Source organism: Eretmochelys imbricata, chromosome 4, assembly GCF_965152235.1.
Source record: "Eretmochelys imbricata isolate rEreImb1 chromosome 4, rEreImb1.hap1, whole genome shotgun sequence".
Classification (NCBI taxonomy): domain Eukaryota; kingdom Metazoa; phylum Chordata; order Testudines; family Cheloniidae; genus Eretmochelys; species Eretmochelys imbricata.
In genome coordinates this window covers 112,649,237-112,667,475 of record NC_135575.1, presented here as the reverse complement: position 1 = coordinate 112,667,475, position 18,239 = coordinate 112,649,237, and the positions used below count along the sequence as shown (strand labels likewise).

At 39.5% G+C, this 18,239-nt stretch overlaps 1 protein-coding gene across 1 annotated transcript in view; it reads left to right on the top strand.

The window, feature by feature from the left end:
• The window catches only part of SLIT2 (slit guidance ligand 2), a 419,527-nt gene that overhangs the window by 367,894 nt on the left and 33,394 nt on the right, over positions 1-18,239 (top strand). The window contains exon 30 of the mRNA XM_077814620.1: positions 6,604-6,630. Coding sequence (XP_077670746.1) covers positions 6,604-6,630 — 27 coding nt within the window. The remainder of the gene's footprint in view (positions 1-6,603; positions 6,631-18,239) is intronic.

Genomic DNA, 18,239 nt, shown 5'->3' with positions numbered 1-18,239 from the left:
CTGACGATTCAAGAGAATCCCTAGCTGTAAGTCTTAGAAACGAATGGTAGCCAAACCCCAGCCCGAATAAAGGTGCATATATAATATCTGGCATTTTTCCTGTAATCCTTATATCAGTTTTATGTGAGCTGAGTCTCAGCCAGCTAGCTGTCAGCAATTTCAAAATCTCCATTAGCCACTAGGTAAGTCATTCCACTGCACAAGCAGATTGGAAGAGATGGAAGTATAGAGCTAGGTGTCATTAGCTAACCATTTTCTGCATTAGCTCTTTTGAGGTTTTGTGTATCCATGGAAAAGGTTAAGTCCTCATCTGCATGAGCTTTTAGCCCTAGTAACTTCGTAGTGTGTTACCAGAGTTTTGGTTTGTTTTTGTTTTATGGCTTTTGTCTCAGACTGTCTTTTCTCCAGATACGTTAGACTACTCCAGTCCTGTCTGCTGAGACACGAACGTCACAGGGCCATAACTATTTTATGAACATCTTTAGAGTTAATTATGTAATAGCATAAAATTATTAAGCATATTTTTATACAGTTTCTGTCCTGCTTTGCTTTTTAAGTGTCTGCCTATATGTGGTTAGGGAAATGTAATGTAACAACTTGGGAAGTGAGAAATCTTGGTAATGTGTTTTTATTTTAATTTGCTGTTGCAGTTGTTTGTTTTTTAGTCTGGTGGCAAAACACCAGAAAACAGTATTGTAACTTTAAAAACAAAACAAAAAAGCCGACTTGTCCTTGGAGAAATGTCAGGTAATTACATTTCTGTGGAGGGCAGCATTCTGTCCTTGGACAGAATAGCTCTAAGAAGAAAACTTCATCCTGGTTTCTCTAAATCAAAACTTTGATTTGGTTTTCTTGTTGCTTTAAGTCTAGTTTAAAAAAGAAAATAACTTGAACTCTTAAAAACAATTAACTCTGTTTTCAGAGGTGTACTGTGTATTCACAATTCCTATTGATGTCATTGTAGTCAGTGGGAACTGTATGTTCTCAACATCTCTGAAAATAAGGCCAAACAGTTTTATAAGCTCTGTACTATTAATTGTATGGTCTTTAGAGATTATGGTCAAGATTTTAAAATACTTCAATACCTCTCAGGTTTTCCTCATCCTGTCCCTCCCCCTCTCTCCCCCCCACGAAAATACTTTCTAAATATATATGGCCAGATTTGCCTGGTGTATATAACTCTATACACCATAAAATCAGCTACTGTGATTTCACCCAGTGTACAATGACTTCACATCCTGCCTTAACTGACCCTGCAGTCTCAAATAAATAAATAAATAAGCCTATCATGTTATAATTTTAACTTTGTACAGCTAACAAACCATGTCAAGATCTGAGAATGGGGAAACAGTAGTGTACAGAGTATAAAACAATGTTACAATTGGTTAAAGGTCACAAATTGTTTTTATGATATTTTGTTCTCTGTCTGATTCAAAGGTAAGTAACTAAATCTCAGTCTAAGTAACTCAATCTGCATGAAGAACTTTGTAAATTTCACATGTAGCAATCTCTACATACTGCAGTCCATTGTCTCCCACAATTCTGGATATCTGGGCTGCTCTCCTCTCTCTGCAGCTTCACAGAAGCAGATCAGTGTTTGGCATTGCACTCTCTGGCCATGCTTCCCCCCTTTTACCTCCCCACCCTTCGCTTCAGCTTGCCACCATATTCTCTGTGACAGCAGACAGTGGCAGTTTTTGTAGCTCACACCCTCACTCTTCTGTTTTTTATCTTTTTCTGCCTACTTTTTGGGCAGTGGGTAGCAGTGCTCTTCCTTGCCGCATTCCTCCTCCTCCCTTAGTTGGTTAGTCCCTCAGGGATTTAACCTTCCCTGAGTCTCTACTTCAGCATCTTCCTGCTAGCTCCTCTTCCCCTGTACAGGCAAATCAGAACAGCCAAGAAAACATTGGGTCAAACTGAAGCACTGCGAGGCAGCTTTTCCAGGCTTGGCAGACAGTAAGTTGTGCCCAGTCTGTACTCAGACAACCAACTCTAAATCTGTTAGGTCCTGGTGCTATCAGTCAGACAGGCAGATCAGGTTCCCTACCCACCCAGGCAGACACAACTCCAATGGGGGAAAATGGACCAGGACTCCCAGCAGGGTGAGGCTCCAAAAGTGATGAGGACCTTGACTGCTCAACTTGGGGGTAAGTCCCAGGGAACTCTTGCAGAACAAAGTGGGGAGGCTTGTAGGGCCAAAAGTCCTCCTCCCTCCCTCCCCCCCATCTAAAAGTGAGTTCTGAGTGCCCTGGAGAAAGAAGCAGGGCCTCTAATTAAACTCCTTCCCTCACAAGCCAACCAGGAGAGGTTGGACAAGAAGTCCCCCATCCTGCTGGGGAATGGGACTCAGCAGGGGAGGATTCTGAATCAAACTTCTTGTGAGGGCTTCAGACCCTAAGGAAGGCTAGCTGCAAAAGGCCTCACCAGCAGAGCTATTACATCCTGAAACAAGCTAAACAAGTTAAAAAATGTAAACAGGCAAAAAACAGAAAGAAAAATCACACAAAAAACCAAGAAATACAAGTCCTATGTCGTCTTTTCCTCCTTATCCTCTTTCTGCTCCTCCACTAGGGAAGGTGAGCGGTCTGGCTCTGAATCCAAACAGGAATCGGGGGGAAAATAGAGCAAAGGTTTTTCGTGGTTTTTTTTTAAGAAATGTAAAGCTACATGCATCAAGGCTGTTCCATGATTCAGACCCAACCTGAGCAGTCTCATCAGAGTAAGCCTTAGAGTAAATTTCTTGTCTCAAAAGCCTTTCCCGAGGCAGCAATACTTCTTTGTTCTTCCTTCGAGGAAGTGATTAGGGATGAATGGAACAAGCCTGATAAGGACAAGCTCATTAGCAAGAGCAACCTCAGGCTCTATAACTAACATTCAAGAACCTAAGGGATCTATTGATGGCTCTGTAGCATCCCTTCCCTGGGATGATTAGCCCCTCTGAAGGGGCGTTTTACCCCAAGGATTCTACAGATAGAAAGATGGAGGCCATTCTCAAAAAAGACTTAGAAGCATCCTCCGCCACACTCTGAGCATCCTAGCAGCTACCTGCTTTGCAAGATCCCAAAGCCCTTAAGGACAGAGATCGTCCTGACTTTGGTTCCATTTTAAAGCAAGTCTCCCAAGCAGCAGCATTTGTAGCTAACACCTCAATGGATGCAATGAGCTTCTCAGCCCGTGCCATGGCCTCTGTCAAACACTGTTTATGTCTCCATCTCCAGACAGTTGATACTCTAAGCTAGTTCTTTGCACTGCCAAATTTACATGGTCTCTCCTTTTTGGAGAAAATCTGGGGAAGGTGGTGGCTGATTGTAGCAAAATCCAAACAATCTCTCCCTTCCTCACTAAGTGCCCCCAGAAGAGAGTTTAGACTGGCTTTCAGACAGAGGCACTCCTTTTGCCCCTCATCCTCACTCAGGTAACATCAAAGGGACAATAGATTCTCCAAGGGAAAACAGCAAAATTGAGGTCCAGGGGGAAAGCTTAGAGGGATCTCAGCACTTCAAACTTATTGTTCAGACATTTGGTTTCTCTTCAACTAACCCATTCACGAATCCTAGGAATACAAAGAGATCAAAATACTTCACAAGGGAGGCAGACCCTTATGCCCTGGGGACAGATGCCCTGTTGCATAGTTGGCTGCAGGGCCTACTATGTGCATTTCCACCCTTCCCACTACTGGGGAAGGTGGTCCAGAAAATAAAATGAGAACAGGCGATGGTAATTCTTATAATTCCTCATTGGCCAAGGAGACCTTGATTCTCAGACCTCATTTAACTGTAACTCCCACACCAGCTTTCGTGGAGAGCGGACATCCTCTCTTCATCTAGACTCAAAATGACTTCAACTAACAGCAAGGCTATTGAAAGGGAGGCACTGGAAGGTCTCAGTCTGCCCTCCAGAGTCATTAAGGCATTGCTTTTGGCTAGAAGACTATAAAAATACTCCTCTGTCTGGTCAGATTCTACAAGTGCTCAGTATAATGCATATCCTGGAAATCCTGGAATCCTAACCATTCTATACTTCCTCCAGAAAGGCGTGGAAAGAGGCCTTTAGCCCTGTACCATTGTATGTCAGGTGTCCGCTCTTAGGAGCGTGCTTATTCTCAGGATCCTCTGGCTATCTGGCAGAAAATTCACAGGTAGCAAGATTCCTTCAAGTAGTCCAATTAGCCAGATTAGCGGTCAAATCACTTTCCAGAATGGAACCCACCTCTGGTTTTGAGGACTGGCAAGCCATCTCTTTGAGCCTTTGACTTCACTGTTGGCCTTTTATTTATCTGTTAAGACTTGTTTCTTAGTAGCTATCCAAGCTTAGATATCAGAAGAGCCTTGAAAGTCTATCTCAAACATATAGAATCCGTGTCCTTGCACACAAAATGTGAGGGACTTAGAGTTTTCAAGTGCTCCATCATCTGGCAGATTAGACTATGTTTTGTGGATTGTTATACATCATCAGTGTTTTCCTATACCAGAAGGCATCAAGGCACAATCCACGAGATTCTTAGCAACCTCATGGCGGAATGAGCAAGTGCATCCACTCTGGAAATTTGCAAAGCGACCACTTGGTCTATAGCTAATATCTTCATTAAGCACTACAAGGTGGACTTTCTATCAGAAGGGTCTGCAGATGGTGGTCTAGAATAATATGGACCTTTGAGTGAGCTCACAAAAAGGTGGGTACTTCTTTTCTACAAACCTCTTCTTTCATAACCATCCCTATATCTGATCACTGCTCGCTACTTTCCAGACATCCAGGATTGTGGGAGATGCTGGGCTGCAGAATGGAAATTTTCTTACCAATAATTTCCTTTCTGCAAGCAGAATTCTATGAACCCTAGATGGCTCATGAGCCAAGGGTCAGCTGTTAAGTAGAATCATTACTGTAGGACAATCCTTGCTGATCTAATGTACATAGTTGTTTCATTATCTCTGGAATATTTGTCAATAATGAGGCTATGCAGATTTCATAGTATGGGAATAACTCATCTGGTAGCAAGTGGAAGCAGAGAAGGCCTGGCCAGAGACTGGTTCACCTCTGTGAAGTTGCAGAGAGAGGAGACCAGCCCAGATGTCCAGAATTAGAATTCTGGGAGATACTGCTTGCTTAATAGAAACAGTATCGTAATTTTTTTTAAAGGGAAAAAAACTATTAACAATGTTTCAGGTGTATTTAAAATATTTCTCAGCAGTGTTTGCAACTCAGGCCTTCCAGCATTCTTCTAATGTGTGAGAACTGAAAATTGAAATTGACTATAAATAAAAGTGAAACTGACTAATCTGGTTTTATTTGTCCTCACTGGGTAAAATGCCATAGATAACCAGAGTATAAACAGTGACAAGTGAACATCATTTCATTCACATTATTTGTATTTTAGTCATCTAAACCATCATTAACACAGAAAAATATATTTCTTAAAAATATTTTGATAGTGTTCCATTAATCAGAACTAGCCGTAAAATCAATTGAAGTGAACAGTTACAGGAATCTAGGGCCAGATCTTCAACTGGTGTAATATGCCCTAGATCACCATTGACTTCAGTGGAGTTACACTGATTTACACCACTTTTTTAAAGCTTAATTCCTTTCTTCTCTAAGACTTAATTAGTAGTTTGGATTATATTTTTCCAATTAGATTCTTGTGGTTCTTGTTCTGTTCTGTTAATTCTTGGATCTGTCCGTGTTGAAGATTCATGGTGCATGGCAACTGAAAGTGGACTTGCACCATGCCAGAATATTTTTTAAGTGTATGGCTGTCTGTAAATGCAGTTTAATATTTCTACACAGGATAAGGAAAATGTTCGGAGTTTGGCAATCTAAAATGTAAATTGTTCATGCTTGAGTTTATTTTTTGGGATGGTAGGCATGATAGGATCTCAAGATTATCTCTGAAACAGCAGTTTCCTGTATAGGTAAACTTTCAAAATACTGTGAAGGGTATTCTATCTCAAAACCTGTCAATGTGTGCATGTCTCCTGCCACATTTTGAAAATTGTTGTCTAACAGTTGTCACAGAATTGAAAAATGTGGCTTGTGGCTTTCTTAATAGTCATAATTCCATATCTGCCAAGTTAAGACTGTGCTTTGTAGTTAACACTATCATCACAGTGTCAAAGACAAGTATGGTATGTGTGTTGGACTGTAAACATTCGTAAGATGTAACTATGAAACCCACAGTAAGCACACAGGATCAGAAGAGACCTGGAGATGCTGGTGAATAACGTGTAAAGTTGCTCACATTATGTCCTGCACTCTTTAACTTTGCCTTGCTCTCTTAATTATCATCTCATCTTTTATCCTCAAATCTAATGAATGTCAGGTCATTACATGTACATACTAGAAATTAAAATGGATCATTTCTCTTGTTCATTACCATGTCATTAGAACACATATCTCCTTGGTCTAGCAGTGCAACTCTTTCTATGCCAGCAGTAGCACATACTTCTTACTTTCCTTGTTTGTTTTGTTCTGCTGTAGGTAAAAATTTGAAGCTTGCTTCACTTTGCTATGCAAACCTCTCTGCTGCTATAGTTGTGCATTAGCTTAATGTGCTGTTGTATTACAATGTAAAAAGTCTCTTGTCTCTTCTGTCTTTGTCACTGCAAGCTGCTAATCTGAATGAAGTGGAAAAAGGTCAGTTGTCTTTTAAGCCTATTTTCACTTACCTTGGTTTCTTGCTTTTCTTTTCTTTAAAGGTGCATGGATTTAAGTGTATGCACGTGATCAGAGAAATGATATAGTTAACATTTAGCAAGCTTACCCTAAATCCTCAGATCGGGCATTTTACTGTTTGTCCATACATGTCAAATGAATGCTATTAAAGGTAAAAATACAGCTCTTGCACGGAAGACAGTGATACAAAAACAGACCATTAACACAGTATACGTTCTTTTTAAAATATACTAAAACTTACCTTATGCATCCTCACTGGTGACCAATAAAAATGGCTTGCTTTACAGAGATGGTCTCCTAATAAAGCTTGCACCCAACCCAAGTAAGACATACTTTGGTTCAGTTCTAATGCTTTCTAGATTCTAAAATACCCATTAAATTTTCTTATATGAATTGTCCTGCTAGACATTAGGTTGTGATGTCCTCCTGTTTGTCATTGTAGTGACCAAGTGTTACACCATATACTGCACCTGAAAAATCACACAGTGATAAGAGGCTGTGCAACAGAGAAAGTTAATAGAGATATATGCAGCCTTAATTTTGAGTAACCTTGTTTTGGGTTTCTGTCAAAACATTAATGTCACTAAAACACAAGGTTGATTTAAACCAGTAATGGAAGAGATTCTGATCAATCATTTTGAATTACATCAGTTCCTAGCACTGGTATTTCATGATTAATTTTAAGTAGCTGAAGGATATGCCTGTTTTTCCTCCTCCTCATTTCCTGTCCTCTTTCCATCTCTTCCCCCAAACAATCTGCCCCATCACAGAAAATCCTCCTTTAGAGAGGTGAAGGGTGGACTGAGTTTGTTAGTGCCATTCTTTGAATGGGTGGGAATGGGTCACTGAAATACAACATAAGATACTCCTGAGGGTTCTGTTTGCTGCTCAGAACCACACTCAGATCCTGAACCAGGAGTGGGCAAACTACAGCCCGGAGGCTGCATCTGTCCCTCCAGATGTTTTAATCTGGCCCTCTAGCTCCCACTGGGGAGCTGGGTCTCGGGCTTGCCCCACTCTGCGTGGCTCCCAGAAGCAGTGGCATGTTCCCCCCTCTGGCTCCTATGCATAGGGACAGCCAGGGGGCTCCACACACTGCCCCTTCCCCAAGCACCACCCCCACACCTCCCATTGGCCAGGAACTGCAGCCAATGGGAGCTGCAGGGGCGGCATCTGCAGACAGGGCAGTGTGCAGCGCTGCCTGGCCGCACCTCCTCATAGGAGCCGGAGTGGGGGGACATGCCGCTGCTTCCGGGAACTGCTTGAGGTAAGTGCCACCCAGAGCTTGCCCCCCTTCTGCACCCCAATCCCCTGCCCCCGTCCTGATACCCCTCCTGCCCTCTGAACCCTCGGTCCCACCCTGGTGCATCCTCCTGCACCCCAAACCCCTTATCCCCAGCCCTGCCCCAGAGCCCTCCCCCCCCACACCCCAGCCCGGAGCCCACTCCCGCATCCGGAACTCCTCGTTTCTTGCCCCACTCCAGAGCCCGCACCCCCAGCCAGAGCCCTCATCCCCTCCCACACCGCAACCCCCAATTTTGTGAGCATTCATGGCCTGCCATACAATTTCCATACCCAGATGTGTCCCTTGGGCCAAAAAGTTTGCCCACCCATCCTAAACTCTCACCCTCATATGGTAGCTCATTGCTCTGTGACCACCCTGCCAGGCTGGTGTACAATTGGTTTATTTTATTATGACTGTTAGTGTGCATATCATTAGGAAAGCTAGCTACCATTCAAACACAACACCACTATTTAAAAATAAATTCATCATCTTATTTTTAATGGTGAAACCAAACCGCACTGAAAAACCAAACCAAAACCAAACTGCACTGACTACTGAACTAGCCCATGTAATTTTTAAAATGAAATTTGCTTTATAAGTGTGCAAAGTACCTTTGTCACACTCACTGAATTCTTGCAGTATAAAGTATAAATTATCTGAATTTTCTTTCAGAACTTTAAAAATATCAAAATGTGAATTTTTTGTGTCCATGAAGAACATTGTTTAAAATGGAGTATAAACTGTAGCTGTGCTACTGTGCACACAGGCTTCCCAATTCAAGCTTGAATGGGTATCCCCCTTGTATAATTATGTCTACTCATTGAAATACCTGTTTCATAGGAGATTAAAAAGAGAAAACATAATCCGAAAAAAGGTGGTAGTTATTGGATATGTGTGAAACAAGTGAAAAACATAATATATTGTAATTACTGTAACCCACACAATCAAATTATTAAAAAGCTCAGGGGAGGTAAACTAGGATTCAAAGACAAAATTAAGCAGGTGTACAGAAATGTGATGCACATTTTATGCTAGTTAGTTTACTAGTGTATATGAAATTGCATTTAGCTGATCATAAATTACTAGCAGTAGAAGTCTGTTTGTTTATTGCAGAGGCCTTTATGTCTTAATTGTTAATTCGGTAACAAAAAGAGGAATAATAGAAATCAACTATTAACTCAGTTTAATGAAGTACTACACCAACCAATTATATAACCTGATTTAAACATTTCCAAAAATACAGTATTTACACAGCCCTAGTGGCTAACGAGTAAAAACGTAAATGCATCTAATGCACTTGGGCACCAGTTAAGTATGGTACTTAAGCACATGCCTGACTTTAAGCACCTAGGTAGTCCAATTTAAGTGAGAGCCATATCCGTTTAAGTCATGTGCCTAAGTACCCTGCTGAATCAAGGCCTTGGTATTGTGACTTATGAGAGTTCAAAGAGAAATACTTTTATTACTCTCACCCTGGGTTGCTCCTAATAAAATATTCCATTTAATGTAACTAGTTTATCTCAAGCGATTGTAAATTATTATTAGAGCACTGTGATCGTTCCACTAGTTATGATGCATTTCCACTCACGATTAAAAGCCGAATCCTGAGAATGTACACAATCCTTGATAACGTGATTAGATTCATTGATTTCATTGGGACTACTCCCAGGAGTACTGTTTGGTATCATCAGGCTATAATTCACTATTTTTCTGCATGATGTTATATTGTTTTTAAAATACTTATTGCACAATCCTTACCTGCCAATACCTATTATTACTTTATTGTTATTATCACATTAAACAGCATAATAAGTAAGGTCTCAGTCTTGCACTGGGGATCCACTAGCATGGGATGTAAATGAATGGAATTCCACTGGCATAAAATTCGAATAATGCAGAGGTGAAGCAGAGCCAGAAGTTATATTTAAAATAATTTTGACAGTCTGATTTTCAGTGGTTTGCAATGGGACTTTAACACTCTGAGTTGAAATCTGCTTCCTAATGCCACTGAGAATTTTGTTCTTTAATGTTAGTTAAAACAACTTAAAACTTTGATCTTTTGTTTTAATTGGCATGGTGGTTACAATTTCATTTAGATTACAAAAAGAAAAGGAGTACTTGTGGCACCTTAGAGACTAACCAATTTATTTGAGCATAAGCTTTCGTGAGCTACAGCTCACTTCATCGGATGCATACAGTGGAAAATATAGTGGGGAGATTTTATATACACAGAGAACATGAAACAATGGGTGTTACCGTACAGACTGTATCAAGAGTAATCTGGAAAGGTGAGCTGTCAGCCACCAGGTTTGCCATGACGTTATCGGGGATACTGTTCCTGACGGCTTGTAGTCCATCTTTGTGTGGAATGTTGGTGTAGAGGGCTTCTACCCTGCTGAAGTGAAGAAACAGATTGACAGAGCCAGAAGCGTACCCAGAAGTTACCTACTACAGGACAAGCCCAACAAAGAAAATAACAGAATGCCACTAGCCATCACATTCAGCCCCCAACTAAAACCTCTCATCATCAAGGATCTACAACCTATCCTGAAGGATGACCCATCACTCTCACAGATCTTGGGAGACAGGCCAGTCCTCACTTACAGACAGCCCGCCAACCTCAAGCAAATACTCACCAGCAACCACACACCACACAACAAAAACACTAACCCAGGAACCCATCCTTGCAACAAAGCCCATTGCCGACTGTGTCCACATATCTATTCAGGGAACACCATCATAGGGCCTACTCGCATCAGCCATACTATCAGAGGCTTGTTCACCTGCACATCTACCAATGTGATATATGCCATCACGTACCAGCAATGCCCCTCTGCCATGTACATTGGCCAAACTGGACAATCTCTACGTAAAAGAATAAATGGACACAAATCAGACATCAAGAATTATAACATTCAAAAACCAGTCGGAGAATACTTCAGTCTCTTTGGTCACTCGATTACAGACCTAAAAGTGGCAATTCTTCAACAAAAAAACTTCAAAAACAGACTCCAACGAGAGACTGCTGAATTGGAATTAATTTGCAAACCGGATACAATTAACTTAGGCTTGAATAAAGACTGGGAGTGGATGTGTCATTACACAAAGTAAAACTATTTCCCCTTGTTTATTTCCCCTCCTACTGTTCTTGTCAATTGCTGGAAATGGCCCACCTTGATTATTACTACAAAAGGTTCCCCCCCGCCCCTCCTCCCCTCGCTCTCCTGCTGGTAATAATTCCTGATCACTCTTGTTACAGTCTGTATGGTAACACCCATTGTTTCATGTTCTCTGTGTATATAAAATCTCCCCACTATATTTTCCACTGTATGCATCCGATTAAGTGAGCTGTAGCTCACGAAAGCTTATGCTCTAATAAATTTGTTCATCTCTAAGGTGCCACAAGTACTCCTTTTCTTTTTATGGATACAGACTAACACGGCTGCTAGTCTGAAACCTTAGATTGTGTAGTTTGTCAAACTCTCAACCTTTCACTTTAACTCCATATAGTTTAACTAGAACTAACATTCTCTAAAACAATCTGTTGTATAAATCAGATGTAGTTAATAACTAGTGACTTCAGTCAAAAACATGAGGAGGAAAAACTGTATAACTTTCATGGAAAGTTAAAAGACTGCAGAAATAGACTTACAATTTATGGTGGTCTAGCACAGAATAAAAAATAACAGTACACCCACACCCACACACACACCCACACACACACACACACACACACACACACACACACACCCCATCCAGTAACTACTTTAACTTCAATTAAGCCTGCCCTGTACACTTGGTATATTGCTTTGGAACACTGTATACTTTGTTATGGTGATTAAAATTGACTACTATTTTTTCTTATTTTGATTCAGTCCTTTGCTGCAGTGCTGATGGTTTAAGAATATTTCTGTAATACCTTCAGATAATTTTCTTGGTTGGTACTTTGTCAAGTTATTTCATTTATAATTTCATTTTCTGTTACACCGCCTCCCAACTCCTCTGTAAATAATGTAGTCATTTATACATACAATTTACATATCCAGTTATCCAAAATAACAATAATAATGATCAAAATCCTTTTGAACCTGATTGTATTGTTCCTTATTATTTATTATATTGCTACTGTTTTAAGCTTTAGAAATTAAACTGTGGAATTATTTTATAGAATTGTTTTTGATATTTCCACAACTATTTAAACTAATTAATCTGTCATTGCTTGATCTTCTAAATTATTTAGAAAATACAACAATTTTTATAGCAATTTTCTAGTCTTTAAGACTCTGGTCACTTGGCAGGGAACTTATGAAAGCCACAGTTATCATTTTACTAAATGGGTGAATGAGTGGATGACTGTACACATGTAACATTGATGTGAAACTTTGTTGAACTTAAAGATGCACAGTAGTATCACAACCATTTTTCTTACCTGAAGTATGTTTTAAAAAACTGGAGCTACAATTCCTGATTTAGGTGGCTTTCCAACGTTTTCCTTCTGAATAAAGACAAAAAGCACAATCTGCCATTTCTTTCCGTAGGTATTTCACTTTTGTCACTATCTCTTAATTTTTTTAAAATTAATTTTCTCCCTTGTATCTTGTCCATACTGATTAAATTCTGGAGAACTCATGATTTTAGAACTTCAGTCTTTGTCCCTCTATTTACTCTTTTAGGAACAACTTTTCAGAAGTGTTCTTCAAATAAGTACACCTAAAAAAGTGCTGTTTTTCATGCTTATTCTTCACTAACTACAAGTTTTTTTATTTAATTTTTAGGTTTTTTTTATATTAGTTTATATTTTGGGTGCCTACAACTGTGCTTATGCAAATACTTAGAAGGGCCGTTATGCATTTTATCTCTTATTTATTTATTTTTATGTTTTTTCTCTGGTATATATGTAGATGCAAAAATAACATTTTCGGGAGTTCAAATTTTGGAGGCTAATCTGAAGCTTCTTCGAAAAGTTTGTTCTTAGTTTGCTTCTCTTGTCTGTAAATCTTTCAGAGTATCCACGGTTGCTTTGATCAAATAGATCATAGTTACTTAAAACCTGGCCTTTGTTCATATGGTTCTTTATGTTCTTCCTTCATCACATTGGCCACAGGATTTCCCACTTCCTTGCTGTAGTGCAATATTTCCCTTTTTAGATTACCTATTAATGTACTGTTTGAACTAAATATTTCTGTCTGGACTGACTTCTTGATTTACTTCACAATATTGGTCATTTCCCTCATTGGGTTTTTGAAATAAAAATTTGCAAAAATGTAAGGGGATATTTTCCTTCCTTTCATACTCCCAGAACGTATTATGTAGTAACCCTTCAAGTCAACAGGAGTCAGAAGACCTTTTAGTTGGACAATAGGTTCATATCCCAGTCAGACCTTAGACTGCACTGTCTATATATTGAACAAAGCTTCCATAAAAAATCAAACTCTTACCAGGTCCTCAGAAGTGGTTGCTGATGTTTTCAGACCATTTGGAAACTGTAGGCCCAGATTCTAGCAAAGTTGGATTGATCTTATATTTTCAAGCGAAACAATACAAAACTGTGTTTGCAGCTGAGTTTCACTTTTGAACTTTTGTCCTCAACCTTCAACTGTACCCAGTATCCACTGGCCACAGCTAGAGGATTAGGCTTTAAACTCCCTTATCCATGAGCTGGAGCCATTTTCCAGCTGACAGTTACTAGAGTGCAGTGTACTCCGGCCATGCCCCCTCTACTTCGGTACACCCTCCACATCCAGATCTAGAGCATTTGGAGAATTGCACAGTGTTAAACTCCTGTTCCACAGAGAGGTCTGCCACATTTGGTAGTCCCCCAGGCAATTTAAAATGTCAGGGCCAGTGATAATATGACAGTAATAATGCAGCCTTTGGCACAATCTCTGACCAGTGGAACAAGCAATACATGTTTAAAGAAATGGGGATTTTTACCCATGAAAGCTTATGCCGAAATAAATCTGTTAGTCTTTAAGGTGCCACCAGACTCCTCGTTGTTTTAGTGATGATGGAGATTATTGTCCACGTTATATCAATGTCAATTACAGAGGATTTTTCTAGGTATTATGGGTTTTCAATACTGAATTATTTCTAAGGGTCCTGTGTAGAGTCTGTAGGATTCCAAATTTTGTCAAGTTACTTATTGACTCTTGGGAGCTAGAAAGTCCCCTGATATTCTGGAGCTGGGATTGCCTTCTTACCTCATTAGGCACATAGTGCCTGATACTGAAAGTTTCTGAAGGCCTCTCTGGTGCATAAGTAAGAAGAAAATCCAAGTTGGGGGCATTTATAGGAGGTTTGTGTCTGAGTCTTGTGAATACTGAGTTTCACTAGCATTCTGCAGGGACCTCTTAATATCACTCAAGATAAGGACATAATATATTATGCGATTCCACAGTCATATAATTTAGTGAAGAATTGTGCTCCAGAAGTAAAAAAGTTTTCATTTAAAAATGTTTCTAGCCTATAGAACACACATAAATTAGATAAATAAAACAGGTTTTTTGCTGGTTTCAGTTTATGATCATGGGAGTTAGAATTCTCTTAGATTCTCCACCAAGATGTATTTCACCCTTTAAATATTAAAAAATTATTTACCTATGTAATTTCTTCATCAGTGAGTTCTGCAAGTTGATTGTATGTGTGTGAAGAATTACTCCCTCTTAACCGTTTATTTATTTGAATACCAGTCCGTCAGAAGAGAAGGGTCAGTATTTGATATTGTTGTGGGATTCTTTTTTAGGCAGACAAGACAAGAGGCTTTGAGAACAGAATTCAAGTCCTGTGGGTTAGTCAGCCCTAGTGGCTTGAGTTTGAACTTTCTTCAGTTGCCTGTAAATATTGATTAAATAATATTATTATTGGCAATTTCCCTGAGAACCATTGAGCAGCATTTATCAGGAGATCATGGACTTGTATTATTAATTCATGTACACTTTGACATGGCTTTATGAAATTGGCAGTCTGTGTCATTAAGACAGTGCAGCTCTACAGGAAATATGTCTTAATAGATTGATAGTGTGCTACCAAACCCCCTTGGAAAGCTTTGGTATGGATTTTCTGATGGCCAAGTCTGGATCTGCATTGCTATATGTTGAATATTATTTGTGTGAATTTTCTCAGCTGCAAGTCCAGATCTCCAGGGTGCATACTAACACCCCACTTTGGGACTGGACCATAGATTAAGTTAACACTTGCCATGGAATTGAAAAAACAAGCTCTTCTACAACAGATGGCTGAAAAATACTTTACAGGTTGTTTTGACTTCACCTCTAGTGCTTATGAACAGCGTGTTGTGCCCATTTCTTTCCACCTTTTAGACATGTATGTTTCAGACATATTTTCTTTAGAACAGCACAGACATAAATATTTACACCTTATTTCCTGTGTGAATTTATCTAGCTTCAACTTCCAGCTTGTATTATATCTTTCTATATTGGTAGATTGAAGAGCCCATTATTAAATATTTGTTTCCCATGTATGAACTTATAGACTGTAACCATGTCACTCCTTAGCCTTCTCTTTGTTAATCTAAATAGATTGAGCTCTTTGCGTCTTTCACTATAAAGCTTTCTAATCCTTTAATCATTCTCATGGCTCTTCTCTGAACCCTCTCCACTTTATCAACATCCTTCTTGAATTGTGGGCACCAGAACTAGACATAGTATTCTAGCAGCAGACATGTTAGTGCCAAATACAGAGGTAAAGTAACCACTCTACTTCTCCTCAAGATTCTTCCGCTTATGCATCAGAGGATAGCATTCACTCTTTTGGCCATACAGTCACATAGGGAGCTCATGTTCAGCCGATTATCCGCCACAACTCCCAAATCTTTTTCCAAGTCACTGCTTCCCATGATAGAATCCCCCATCCTGCTAGTATGGCCTACATTCATTTTTACGAGATGTATACACTTAGCCATACTGAAATGTGTAGCGTTTGCTTGCACCAAGTTTACCAAGAGATCGAGATTCCTCTGAGTCAGCGATCTGTCCTAGTCGTTATTTTTGTGTCATCTGCAAACTTTGTCAGTGATGATTTTATGTTTTCTCCCAGGTCATTGATTTAAAAAAAAAGGTATTTGGCATAGGGCCAAGAATAGATCACCGTGGTACCCCATTGGAGAAACACCCATTTAATGTGTGCCATGTTAATTTTATGTCATTCAAGTTTTTTTAATCAGAATGTTGTACAGTACCAAGTCAAACACCTTACAGAAGTCTCTAAGTATATTACGTCAGTACTAGTGCCTTTAACAACCAAACCCGTAATCTCGTCAAAAAAAGATATCAAGTTAGTTTGATAGACTCTATTTTCCATAAAGCTATGTTGATTGGCATTAATTACGTTACCATCCTTTTAATACCTCATTAATCAAATCCTGTATCAGCCACTCCATTATCTTGCTTAGAAGTCTATCTCATGTGTTGGAGAAGCATAGGAAGGGAAGAAGAATGGTTACTGTGTATAACCTCAGAAACTCACTCAGCTTGTACCCCTTCATATTCACCCCTTCCGATCAGACTGGAAATGCCAAAGATTATGGTCACAGGCATTTATACCTCTTCCATGTTTCTTAATAGAATATATGTCTAAACCCCCAGGCTGCCTGGAAAATGTCATCCCTTGACTTGAGTATTTATAGAGACAGATCTAAAACACAGTGTTCTACAAGCGTGGCACATGCTCAGCAAAACATTACCCACTCCTTGACCACATAAAAAGATATGATAGTAACTACTGTGCTGAATAAAGAAACAAGGCTTCTCTGGTGGTTACTGTAAAGTAGTCACAAAATAAAATCTTTATTGTAAACATTATTGTAGATTGTTTCACATGATTATAAGGAGGAATAAGTGAATGATTAACTATGTGAATTAGCCGCTTTTTTATCAGATATATCAAGGGCACAACAGTATTTGGATTTACACACACACACACACACACACACTTCTTTTCCCATACCAATCTTCCAAAAAGTATATTCTAACCCACACTAGCATCTCTCATCTTTCTCCCTTCCCCAACTCTCTCACCCTTTGGGGGGAAAAAGGTCCCAAATGGTACTGTCCCTCTCCTCACCTCATGTCTCCTTCTTTGACCTTCTGGCTTTGTCCTTCTGCATCAATTTTTACATCCTCTAATAACTGGGGAAAGAGGCTGAAGCCATTGGGTAATACTTCCCTATGTACGGTGGCAGTTGCATGGAGCCACTGTAGGAAACAGACAGTAAGCACTGATGGGTGAATGTGGTGTCCAAGCAGTTGCATGGCAGCTTTCCTGCTTCCTCACAGCAAAGGGCCACTTCAGTGGTGAGGATGAGTGTTTGGGACCCCCAGTCTTCTCACCTTTTCTTCCTTCAGTAACCAGTGTTGCTTCTCTTCTGCTCACTCTACTTCCATTGCTAACTGGAGCAAATGCCAAGAGGGGTAATCCTTGGAATCTACAGGACCACCTGACTTGTGAATCCCTAAGCACAATATGGGCAGGATATATGCCCATTAATTATATATGCATATATATATATACTATCACTATATGTAGTTTGCTTATGTTGAAAGGGGGGAAAAAGAATGCTGATGGCCTGTTTGTATCAGTGAGAGAAAATAGAGGTAGTAGTGTGTTCCTAGTCTCCATGGGTAGGTAATTACTTTAAAGTGCAAAATATTTTAAGTAGGGCTTTCAATTGCAGTTAACTCATGCAATAAACTTGAAAAAATTAATTGCAATTAAAAAAATTAATCGTGATTCATCATAGTTTTAATTGCACTGTTAAACAGTAGAATACCAATATTAAATATTTTGGATATTTTTCTACATTTTCATATACATTGTATTCTGTGTTGTAATTGAAATCAAAGTATATTATTTTTATTACAAATATTTTCACTATAAAAATGATAAACAAAAGAAATCATATTTTTCAATTCACATCATACAAATTCACTATTGCAATGTCTTTGTCGTGAAAGTGCAACTTACAGATGGAGATTTTTTTTGTTACATAACTGAACTCGAAAACAAAACAACATAAAACTTCAGAGCCTACAAGTCCACTCAGTCCTACTTCTTGTTCAGCCAGTTGCTAAGACAAATAAGTTTGTTTACATTTACAGGAGATAATGCTACCCTCTTCTTATTTACAGTGTCACCAGAAATTGAGAACAGACATTGGCATGGCACTTTTGTAGCCGGCACTGCAAGGTATTTACGTGCCAGATATGCTAATCTTTCTTATATGCCCCTTCATGCTTCGGCCACCATTCCAGAGGAATGCTTCCATGCT